At 24.2% G+C, this 12,021-nt stretch overlaps 4 protein-coding genes across 4 annotated transcripts in view; 2 read left to right on the plus strand and 2 right to left on the minus strand.

The window, feature by feature from the left end:
* Positions 1–1,654: 1,654 nt before the first annotated feature.
* LOC102675972 (MAD2L1-binding protein) lies at positions 1,655–2,819 on the minus strand. The gene is made up of 2 exons (XM_006623359.2): positions 2,309–2,819; positions 1,655–2,244 (listed from the first exon to the last, which is right to left on the minus strand). Exons 1-2 carry the CDS (start codon positions 2,692–2,694, stop codon positions 1,875–1,877), a joined length of 756 nt encoding a protein of 251 aa, XP_006623422.1. The 5' UTR covers positions 2,695–2,819; the 3' UTR covers positions 1,655–1,874.
* A 281-nt stretch (positions 2,820–3,100) lies between these two features.
* LOC102676119 (eukaryotic initiation factor 4A-III) lies at positions 3,101–5,162 on the plus strand. The gene is made up of 5 exons (XM_006623360.1): positions 3,101–3,315; positions 3,479–3,814; positions 3,994–4,216; positions 4,289–4,543; positions 4,651–5,162. Exons 1-5 carry the CDS (start codon positions 3,171–3,173, stop codon positions 4,901–4,903), a joined length of 1,212 nt encoding a protein of 403 aa, XP_006623423.1. The 5' UTR covers positions 3,101–3,170; the 3' UTR covers positions 4,904–5,162.
* Positions 5,163–5,379: 217 nt separating this feature from the next.
* LOC102676393 (FERM domain-containing protein 8) lies at positions 5,380–7,614 on the plus strand. The gene is made up of 6 exons (XM_006623362.2): positions 5,380–5,750; positions 5,816–6,256; positions 6,312–6,766; positions 6,836–6,994; positions 7,061–7,232; positions 7,294–7,614. The coding sequence occupies exons 1-6, from the start codon at positions 5,660–5,662 to the stop codon at positions 7,332–7,334; spliced, it is 1,359 nt and encodes a 452-aa protein (XP_006623425.1). The 5' UTR covers positions 5,380–5,659; the 3' UTR covers positions 7,335–7,614.
* LOC102676250 (dynein regulatory complex subunit 7-like) overlaps positions 6,788–12,021 on the minus strand; it is a 45,575-nt gene continuing 40,341 nt past the window's right edge. The window contains exons 3-11 of the mRNA XM_031514085.1: positions 10,031–10,387; positions 9,542–9,953; positions 9,193–9,444; positions 8,923–9,079; positions 8,766–8,829; positions 8,241–8,453; positions 7,929–8,138; positions 7,633–7,857; positions 6,788–7,561 (exon numbers count right to left, since the gene is read on the minus strand). Of these exons, the coding sequence (XP_031369945.1) occupies positions 7,367–7,561; positions 7,633–7,857; positions 7,929–8,138; positions 8,241–8,453; positions 8,766–8,829; positions 8,923–9,079; positions 9,193–9,444; positions 9,542–9,953; positions 10,031–10,387 (2,085 nt within the window). The 3' untranslated portion in view covers positions 6,788–7,366. The remainder of the gene's footprint in view (positions 7,562–7,632; positions 7,858–7,928; positions 8,139–8,240; positions 8,454–8,765; positions 8,830–8,922; positions 9,080–9,192; positions 9,445–9,541; positions 9,954–10,030; positions 10,388–12,021) is intronic.

Genomic DNA, 12,021 nt, shown 5'->3' on the forward strand with positions numbered 1-12,021 from the left:
CTCCCACGATCAATCTGCAACACTTCCTTCAAATTATAAAGTTATATCGAATCTACTATATTTGATATTCATAGAAAATCTAAGTTAGATGTCATTTTCAATTAGCATTAAATATATTAATAGATTTATACTATTTAAATTTTAGCAATAATATGTATTCTTATTTAATTTTAATTATTTATTAATTTTTATATGAAATTACAATTTATACTGTATTGTAAAGTGATTTTCCAATTCTTTGAATTTGTTTATTTTGTTATCATTTGAATTTTGTTTGTTTTGATAGACCAATCAGATTCATGTTTTTTGATATGGTTGAAGTTTGGCGCGCAATCATATTAATTACCGGTATGGTAAGGAATAATTGTAAATTATTACAATTTATATTCTTATTTATGTAGGAATTCTCGATGCAATGTTTAGAAGAATATCAAGAACTTATTGAACGTGATGCGATTGAAATTTCTTGGTTGTGGAAATATCTACAAATGTTTCTATACTTATTATGCACAATTAGCGGATATACTTGTAGCGTTTTGTTCTACATATTATGGGTATAATTAATAATAATTTTTATTTATTTTCTATAATATTTTAAATTGTAATTCAATTATTTTATTATAAAATATGAAGAAAGAAATTTTCGGAGATAAGTGTCCACTTTGGGCAACATCTGTTCTAATATCAAAAGAGAAATTGGAATTAAATGATATTCGTGATATATGTAAAAATCATTTATTAGATTGGTGGAAATATATTTTTACTGACTATATATATGAAAATACATGTGAAATGTATTTAATAACATGTTTTTCATCTTGTATATTTGGAGTTGTTTGGTTTACTTTATTTCTTATGTGTGGCAAAGGAGGACAAGATATACCAATGCAAGTTAATTTATTTTTCAATTATATACATTATTTATCACTGTAAATACAATAAATATGATAAATACAATTATATTTATATACAGATATGAAAGTCCTTGGAGGATTGTATTTCCTGCAATATACTTTAATTTTATATTTGCTATTATATCAATGTATACACATTATAATTTACAACAAGGATATAAGTCATTTAATGATGGTATCATAAATATTTCCTATGAGATATATAGTATTTGCAAAGTGCCTATGAATATAAGGTATCAAATTTAAATTGTACTTTAAATTTTAAATTTATATAATTCATCATAAAAGTTTATTTACAGTGACTGTGAAATAATAAAAATATATATGAAAATGCATCATTTTTATACATATGATGTGTGTCATATAATTTCATATCTTCAGGTAATATTTTGTATATAAAATTTTAATTTTTAATATTTTTTTAAAATTTATTTCTATATAATATATATTCTTCTAAGATATTTACAGTCATAATGATGTGTAGTTGGTCAGGTGGATTGATAATATTAATTTTAAGGATGATATTAGTCATTGATTTTAAAATTTTAAAAATTAGAATATATGAAGTAAAGGAAGAATAATATTCAATATATTATTATATAAGAAAATTTTTTATTCTTTGCGTAAATTTTACATACATTATGTAAACTTGTATATAAGAATAAAAATATAAAAAATATTTGTAATTGTTTTCACATGATATAATATTATTTTATTTATAATCAAATATAACTTCAATGTATAAATCAATAAATTTTAACACTTTATTTTAAAAAATTCTAAGATATAATCTATATAATATTTGCAATTATTTATATGTTTAAAATCACATTTTCACAATAAAATATTTTTTTATTTATTTTTTTTATTGATTTTTAAAAATAAATCTATTATATAATATTAATTAAAAATTTGCTATTTTAATTTCCTATGAATATTGATTTTATTAATAATCTATAGTCATCTTAAAAATTTAAATCCTTTAATTACTTCTTTGGATTGATACCATTGATAGGATACATGTGTGGTATTAATTCTTGAATTATTTAAAAATTCAATATCTTTGTTTTTAGACTCAATATTAGATTCGGATACTTCATTATAAACTTTCACTATATCTATGCAATTACAATTTAGTTTTTTTTGATCATTATATTGTAATTTAATTATAAAATAGTTTGAAATCTGTATAGGAGGTATATATTGTGGTTTAGGTAAAAAAAAATCTGATATTGTATTATTATCACTTTTTTGTATTAACACAAAGGTATTTGTAGGATTCAATGGTAAAGTCAGTGCATCTTGAAATTCTGAACATTCTAGCATTGATCTGCAATGTTAAAAATATTTCAATAAAAGATAATAGAATATTATGTAAAGATTTTTTCACTAACCTCATTAAATTTAAGAGAGGTTTCCTAGAAGCATGTTTACATTCAAAATGTTCTTGACTATTAAGAATATCAGATGGAAATATAATCCTAATATGTAATTTTGGTGATATTATTGTAGCACCAATAAGTATAGCAATTTCTTTGATTTTGCAGTTTTTGAGATGAAATTGTGAATTTAACTGCTCTGATGTGCTTTTCAGAGTATTTAATAATGTTTTTATAGAAGACAAATTTCTATCAGTTGATTTCATTTGTAATTGAGATAATGAATCATAAGTAAATGGTATTTGTTGTTTTTGATATAAAATATACTTTAGAAGTTCAATTACAAGTTTCACGCAATTATTACTTGTTAAAGGTTCATCTAAAGTTACATTAATATTCATTTTAACTTTTGCTTTTTGACACTTTAAATACGTTAAAATTTAACCTAATTGACAGATTCGTATTTTATATGTATATTTTTGTAAAAAATCTTTATGAATTTATGAACACATTATTTATGTGTCAAAATATTTACATAATATAATTAAATATTTATCAACTAATGAAATTAATTATTTACAATTATAAAATATCTAGAATGCATCTATCCTTATTAATGGTGAATATAGCAACTAAGTGAACGTAGTAATTATATTAAAGCCATATTCATTATTGTCTTTTATTGAAAATTTTGTTAAAAATAGCTTCATTGTTAGAAATTTTATTTATATATTAATTTTTTTATTATATATTATAAAACAAATAAAATTTTATTTTTAGTAATTTATAAAATTTTTTTTATATATTTAACTTACTTATTCGATTTGAACTCTTACTATCTTCAAATCATTCATGTTTGTCTTCATATATTACAAAAATGGCGGAAATAAAGTCACGTCGTGTAGCGCAAACAGAAGATTTATCAAACGTTGAGTTTGAAACTAGTGAAGATGTGGAAGTTATTCCAACATTCGATAATATGGGACTCAGAGATGAGTTATTACGTGGAATTTATGCTTATGGTATTATTAAAATCTTTTTGTTAATTTAACATAACCTTATATTTTACTTTATATTTATTATTTTAGAACATTTAATATTATTTTTTATACTTATAAATATATTATTATACTTATAATATATTATTATTATAATTATACTTATAAAATAATATTCTAATTATAGGTTTTGAGAAACCTTCTGCGATTCAACAACGATCTATTAAACCAATCATGAAAGGACGAGATGTAATTGCACAAGCTCAATCTGGTACAGGGAAAACAGCAACATTTTCAATTGCTATATTGCAATCTTTAGATACACAAGTTCGAGAAACACAAGTATTGGTCTTGTCACCTACAAGAGAATTGGCAACTCAAATACAAAAAGTTATTCTGGCTTTAGGAGATTTTATGAATGTTCAATGTCATGCTTGTATAGGTGGTACAAATCTTGGAGAAGATATTAGAAAATTAGATTATGGACAGCATGTCGTATCAGGCACACCTGGAAGAGTATTTGGTAATTTGAATAAAAAATTTTTTATTAATTTAATTATTTTTTTCAATTTCTCTAAAGATAATAACAACATTATATTCTTTTGATATAAAAATAAAAACATTTTTATTATAAAAAAGAATATTATAACACAGGGATTATAAATTTGTTATTTTAATTTTTAATTTTTTAATGGTTTTTAGATATGATAAAAAGAAGAGTTCTTAGAACAAGAGCTATAAAAATGTTAGTTCTTGATGAATCTGATGAAATGTTAAATAAAGGTTTCAAAGAACAGATTTATGATGTATATAGATATTTGCCACCCGCAACACAAGTTGTATTGGTATCTGCAACATTACCACATGAAATTCTTGAAATGACAAGTAAATTTATGACAGATCCCATTCGTATTCTTGTAAAACGGTAAGCTTAAATTATTTAAAATTAAAAAATTTATGTTTTATTAAAATTATAAAAATAATTCATTATTATTAGTGATGAATTGACATTAGAAGGAATAAAACAATTTTTTGTGGCTGTTGAAAGAGAAGAATGGAAATTTGATACATTATGTGATTTGTATGATACATTGACAATAACACAGGCAGTAATTTTCTGTAATACTAAACGTAAAGTGGATTGGCTGACAGAAAAAATGAGAGAAGCTAATTTCACAGTTTGTTCTATGCATGGTGATATGCCTCAGAAAGAAAGAGATAACATAATGAAAGAATTTCGATCTGGACAAAGGTATTGTTATAGTTATAATATTTAAATATTATATATATATATATATATAATAAACATTGTAAGTAAAATTTATAATATAATATTTATATTACTGTATTATTTTTTAGTCGTGTTTTAATTACGACTGATGTGTGGGCAAGAGGAATAGATGTTCAGCAAGTATCTCTTGTGATCAATTATGATTTACCTAACAATCGTGAATTATATATTCATAGAATAGGACGATCAGGACGTTTTGGAAGAAAAGGTGTTTCCATTAATTTTGTAAAAACTGATGATATAAGAATTCTTCGAGATATTGAACAATATTATTCAACACAAATTGATGAAATGCCTATGAATGTAGCAGACTTAATATAATGTTAAACTTTAAATTTTTATTAAATAAGAATTATTATGCAAAAATAGAAATTATTTTTATTCAGATATTCTGAAAATTACATTTTTGAAGTGTTTTTTTTGATTGAAAACAGTTATTAAAATAGCAGTATTTTTTTGAGAATACAAGACTCTTTATAAAATAATATCCCATTTTTGTTATATATAAAATGTAACATTCAAAATAATAAAAATTAACTAATTTTATAAAACATAATAAACTTCTGACACAAATATAAAATTACTTTATGTCTTTATTATAATAGATAATAAAATATATTAAAAAGATAGAAGATATAGAAGATTTAGTTTTATTTTTTAGTTTATTTATATTTTTTTATTATTTATTTATTAACATTCATAAACGTTATTTGTATTGAGATATATAGTTTTTTTTTGAGAAACGAAAATAATCAATAATCCGCTTCTTAGTTTAGATGGCAGCAGAGCAGTATTTTGGTTGAGTATATTTAAAGATTAATTAAAACTTGCTATACAGTTTTATTTATTGTGATTAAGAAAAAATTATTCAATATTAATTTTATTTTTTAACTTAGTAAATTCATTTTGTTTTATTAGCAATTTATGTTTTATAACTTATTTAATAATTATTTAATAATCTCTTGAAGATATAATAATAATAAATATTGAAGAATGTGCTTAATATTAATATCTATAAAAATAAAAATATGAATAAAAATATATATTTCACATATAATTAGACAAAAATTTAAAAGTATGGAAACTCAAGAAGATTGTACAATTAGAAGGGGACAATCTATTCGACGTTATCAAAATGATTTCAAATCTGATGGACATACTTCAACTTGTAAGTAATAACATTTTTATATAAACATTCAATTGTTAATATTTTCTTTATGATTTTTTATTTAGCAATAATAATAAATCAATCACAATACATAAATATTGGAAGATCTATTGTAAGAATAGCTATATATTTAACAACTGGAATTTTTTTAACAATGGATATTGAATCTAATTCTACTGCACATCAAATCCTTGCAATGATACAATCAGAAGGAGAGTTAGGATTAACAAGAATTCCTTCATTCACTGGTCAAACAGTTTTTGCCTTATGGCTTTGTTCTTCAAGATTAGAGGTTCAATTACGTCCAAATCACAAACCTATAGAATTGGCTGCAAAATGGAATCGTTTAGTAAAAAAATATAGTTCTCAAAGAGAAGAAACAGATGAAGAACCTTTGCTATGTCTTAGACGAAATGTGTTTCTTTCTCGATCAGATGAGGAGCAAATAAAAGAAATTAAAGTATTAGAATTATTATATGCAGAAGCCAGAAATAATGTATTGCAAGGTAATAAATTATTTACTTATTTCATTATTCTATATAATATTTGTTTGTGTTTTAGGACGTTATCCATGCGAAGGACAGGCACGATATGCAAGTTTGGGAGCTTTGCAAGCACGTATTGAACTGGGTCCATATAATCCTCAAAATCATACATTAGCATTTTTTAGAAGATATCGTGGTCGATTCTTGCCTCATCATTATACATCTCCTAGTCTTTTATTAGGATTAGGTGTTGGTTTAGGCCTAGTTGGTGGAAAAGGAGCACCTGAAGCTCGCCTACTTGAACAGTACAAACGAATACCTAATCACACAGGAACTAATACGAATTCGAGGAAACTAATTAGAAAATACTTAGAGTTTTGCTGGAATTTACCATGTTATGGTGCGGCTTTTTTTCAAGGACAAATTGAACGTCCTGTAAGAGGTCTTGCATCTTGGATTACAAATCGTGATATGTATATACTCATTGCTATTAATTCATCAGGAGTATATATCGTGGACGATATTCAATGTGTAAGAAATAAAAATATTATATATAGTAATTATCATTCATATAATATATTACAAATAATATTTTTACAGAGTTTATTATTGGGTCTAAGATATTCAGAGTTAAGTTGGGAAATGGCGAAACCTTCAGATGAAAATAATTCGGATTGTCTGCCATGTTTATTTCTACAGTTTCCTGTGCGAGAAAATGGAACACAAGTTTATAAAATTCTACAAGTATTCTCAAGACAAGTATGACTTATTCCTAAAAAAGTTAACTTTAATAATTTAAATTACTAAAATTTATTTTATTATAAGGCAATAATGATGGATATATTAATTTCTGGCTTTGCTGAAGAACATCGTCGTCATAGAAGTAATAATGATATTACGAATAGTGATCGTTTAACAGACCATATGATTGGTTCTAATACTGGAAGTTTTACTAATAAACTTAGTAAATTTACATTAGCCACTTTTGATGATGAAGGTAAATAACATACAAAAATTTCTTAAAAATTTAAGATTTTTACAATATAAAATTATTTTAGGTCGATGTATTGGACAAATGGGTTCTTGGTCTTTTCAATAAAATAAATTGTTTATCTATATATCTGTTTTTTTTCAAAAATACATTAAACTTTCTTTAATTATCGCAAGATGTGGATTTTGTTGTAAATTATTTATCAACATTTTATATTTTATAGGAACCAAATCTCTATGACGATTTAATCTGTTTTCTAAAGTTTGTAAATAAAAACTTATTTCATTTATTTTTTCTAATATTTTTTCTTCTTCTTCGCGAGTTAAATCTTCTTCCTGTAGAAAGATATTTTTATCTTATATTTTACATATATCAAATAAATATATGACAAAAAATAAAATTTTACCTGTAATATCAATGCTTGCGTTTTCACCAATTCCTGTGAATATTTCTCAAATTCATGTAAGATTTTATTCGCCCTACGTATAAATAATTGTTTGTAATCACGAATACATGCATATTGTATTAAGTATGCCTCAGCTTCTGATAGCTCGGATGGATTTCCTAAACGAGCTAAATATGGCTTCAAATAATTTATTTCTTCCGTGATATCTTTTATACTTTGTTTCTTCTGCATTTATAATATATACGTTTAATTAATTAATTAAAAAGAAATTATATTATTATTGTTTTTTATATTACCAATGCTTCTAATACAGATTCCGATTCTCTAAGTTTATCATATATAGATATCAACAGTTTTGGTGTCAAATATTCACTTTTTCTTATCTCGAGAAAAGAAAACATTTCTTTTTCCGCCGCTCTAACTTGAGATATAGATATATCCTCCTCCTTTAATTGTCTGTCTAGTTCGTATAATAAATCTAAAGCCTTATCAGGTTCATTTAGAGGCTACAAATAAGATAATAAAATTATCTTTTAATAATTTAATAAATTTTCTTTTAATAATTTAATAATCTTTTAATAAATTTTTTGATATTGATAAATACTCACATTATATCCATGTGTCATTGCTGGACTAAGATCCAATCGTTCTCCCCTTTCTGCTAATGGTGGTTTTATATATGTTCGCAAAGCTCTAGTAAAATTGCCTGGATAATAATGATAAGTAAGATGTATTTCGTTATCATCAATAGCAAATTCACGGATTGCTATATTTTTACATGCTTTTATTCGTTCATCTCTATTAAATTTTTCGACAATTTTCTGCAAATTTATTTAGATATTTTAAACTAATCTATTTTCATGTGAAAAGTTATTTATAATATTTTAAAAATTATAGACAAAGTATTTATTAAGATTTTTATTAAACTTTTATTAAATTTTATTAAATCATATGAAGTAAAATATTAATAAAGTAAAAATATCAATTATAAAAAAAATGTCATTTATTAATTAAATATTTTATTCTTTATAAGTAATTAAAAATTATTCATTTTAATACAAATGATATAAAAATACATTTTATATCTATATTATATTTTATCTATTTAAAAATTTTATAAAATTCTATCTTACCGAAATGTGTCGATAATGAATATCTTGAGTTTCACCTTTTTTGTCTTGTAAAAATTCTACATGCCTGTTCTCAAGTTGATCGAAACTCTGGTTATAATATTATATTTCATTTTTAATAATTTATATTTTAATTATTCATTCACGAGTTATCGCTTACCGATAATATAGAAAATCATCACGATCAACAAAGTGTTGCGTTAAATAAGTTGGATGCATTTCGAATTTAGATAATCCATCGAAACGAGCAACGTAATAAAAATCTAAAATTCGTTCACTATCTACATTGACATTATTCAATAAAAAATATCGATGTTCTGTAAATTTTATTTTATTAATGAAAAATTAATTAAATATATTACATTATTTAAGTATTTCGCACATTATTAATTAAATATAATATGGAAAATTATATTCATAAATTATACACCTTTACACTGGTCAACTCGACCTCTTGTATAATAATCTATGACGGTACCGTCAATCATATTTCTTCGTGATTCTATGAGATTATCAGATCTATTTCTATAATTTTCATATATATCGATAGGATTCATGTCATTATCGTATGTAGTAATTCTTTGTATCAATCCATCTGTTTGAATGTATGGTGCGTAAAATTCAACTTTTGTTTTTTTATATAATACTATTTTCATACCGTTTGGGAATCGTTTCTCAAATTCTAAAAGATAAAATAAAAATATATTCAAGAAATATAAACGAAACATAACAAAATATATTTAAGAATTAAATATTTTATAATTGAAAATTTTTTATACCTTCTTCGCTAATATTTATTTGATTAACGTATGATAATGGCATATCCAGATGTTTTTCTTGACGCATAGCAGATTCTTCATCAATCTCTCCTGTATGTGTTGTCCATGGTTCTCCGGGAAGCAAATGTTCCCACAATTCTACTTTCATTAAATCCCATTCTATGTTTACGCACGATTGTACAGATACCTGCATATTTACCCAATAATTTTGATCGTTCCATATACTTTCTACACCGAGGTATAATTGAGCTGTATCGTCATCTGTAACTTCGTAAGATATACCAGTGGTAGGCTCAATAAATAATGGACAAGGAATTTCTTGATCTCTCAGTCCACCTAATTCTGGTAATATCGCTACCCAAGCATGGATTCTATGTCCCCAATATTTATCTACTGGAAGTTGCTCTAATTCCTAAATTCAAACATAATTTTTTTTTTTTTTAAAGTAAAATTATGAAAAACATTTAGTAGAATTTAAAAAAAAGTTACCTCAATTAAATTTTGTTGCTCCTTTTCAGCTAATAATAATTTTTCTTGTAATTTCCTCGCTTTTTCTTCTTCCGATTCCGATAAAAATTGATTTTTATATTCTACATTGAGATTAAGTTTGTATTTAGTAATCTCGGGACGTATCGTATCTTCCTGAAATTTCTTTTCCGGTTGTGGTATGTAGGGGCATGATCGTCTTGTCAAATCACAGAGTGTTTGTTCTCTAGATGCATAACCACTTACTACAAATGCATTATATCCTTGACCTAGTAATAAGCTAGTAAGAAATGTTGCACATTCAAAGCAATTGCCTTTTCGAAATTTCTGCACCCATGTAGGTGAACGCACTTGTTTTGGCTGTAAATAGAAATAGTATCATAAATGTGATATTATAAGTGAAAATTTATAATTTTACGTATAAGCACAGATGAGATTAACATTTATAAATTTAATATTTGTAAAAAATTTATATACATATAATGATATATAATAGAATCCCTTGTAAATTCAATATCTATAGTTTCACTTATTCGTAATCTTAAAAATTTACATTCAAATACATAATCTAATTTTGTTTTATTTTGTTTATTTATTGTTGATTTTAATTCCAACGCTATAATTATTTTCTATACTGAACTGATAATGTCGCGTCTAAAATGAAAATATAAGAAATTTTTAAAACATAAAAAAGCATTGTCACATTTATCTTGTCTGTATCTTATGTTTTAATAAAATGTTAAATGTTTTGAGAAAAGCGAATAGAAAGAAATTTTAAAACATTTTATTTAAAAAACGATGTTATTTATTGAAGCGCTATTTTTTTTTTTTCGTTTGTTTAATATTGGTAATTGAAACTACCATTCCATTTATTTATTTTATTTTATTTAAATTTTATAATAATTTAAATAAATCATGTAAAAAATATAGTTCTTCATATAGGATATCAAATATAATATAAAATATAATAAAATAAAATATAATATAATATAATATAAAATATATAATATAAAATATTTGATAATAAAACATTTATTCTTATTTGTAATTTTACATTGAAATTTAATTTTATTTTCAATCATTATTAATGTTATGATCTTATTATCGAATCGATAATATTGAGAATGACACTAAAATGATAAAAAGAATCTTATTGATGGCATGAGATAAAAAATATTAAATTTTAAATATATTCTGTATTTCGTTTGTAATATAAAAACACTTGTTGCTTTAAATCGATTTTCTCATTATATAAGATGATTTAATAAATTGTAAATAAATTGTAAATGATCGATAAAATAATTTATTAACAAAATCTGCCATACCGACTGTCAATAATATAAATACATTTACCATTGGTTTCATGTGAAAACACAAAAGTAATAATAATAATACTAAAGAGTAAATATGTATATCCCACACATAGCTACTAATCGTCCAAGAAGAGTATTCATTCAAATGCGCTGCTGAGCACGTGGCAACTCGTGCGTATTCTCGGTCCCTGACCTACAGAACTATATTATGATCTACGCGTAGAATTACAACAGAAGTAACCATATGTTATAAAAAGACAAACAATCATTAAAACATAAAAATTTTTCGCAAAATGCAAAATAAAAAAAATTATAATCTTTACTTATTTCATAATAATAATTCTTAAGATATTACGATTTCTGAAAATCTTATTTTTATTAAATTTATAAGAAAGATTAAATTATACTGAAATTTAAATCGAAATGGTTCTCATCCTTTCGTATCTTGAAAAGAAAGAAAAAGCAATCTTTTTTGCAAGAGCGCTTAGAGTCTAGGTAAGATAGAGATGGTCAGTGGGTGGTACTACTATCCCTCGATCCCTTCACCCACTTCCGCCCCTTCTGTCCACCTAACCTAACTTTACCATATCCACCTTGCCCCTCCGACCATCCCTCGAACGTTCTCGGTCTTGCTTTCTCGCCCATTGGCGTTGTTCACCCCTCCGTTCCTCGCTTGCCCCC

The sequence above is a fragment of the Apis dorsata genome, unplaced genomic scaffold, assembly GCF_000469605.1.
Source record: "Apis dorsata unplaced genomic scaffold, Apis dorsata 1.3 scaffold_884, whole genome shotgun sequence".
NCBI lineage: Eukaryota > Metazoa > Arthropoda > Insecta > Hymenoptera > Apidae > Apis > Apis dorsata.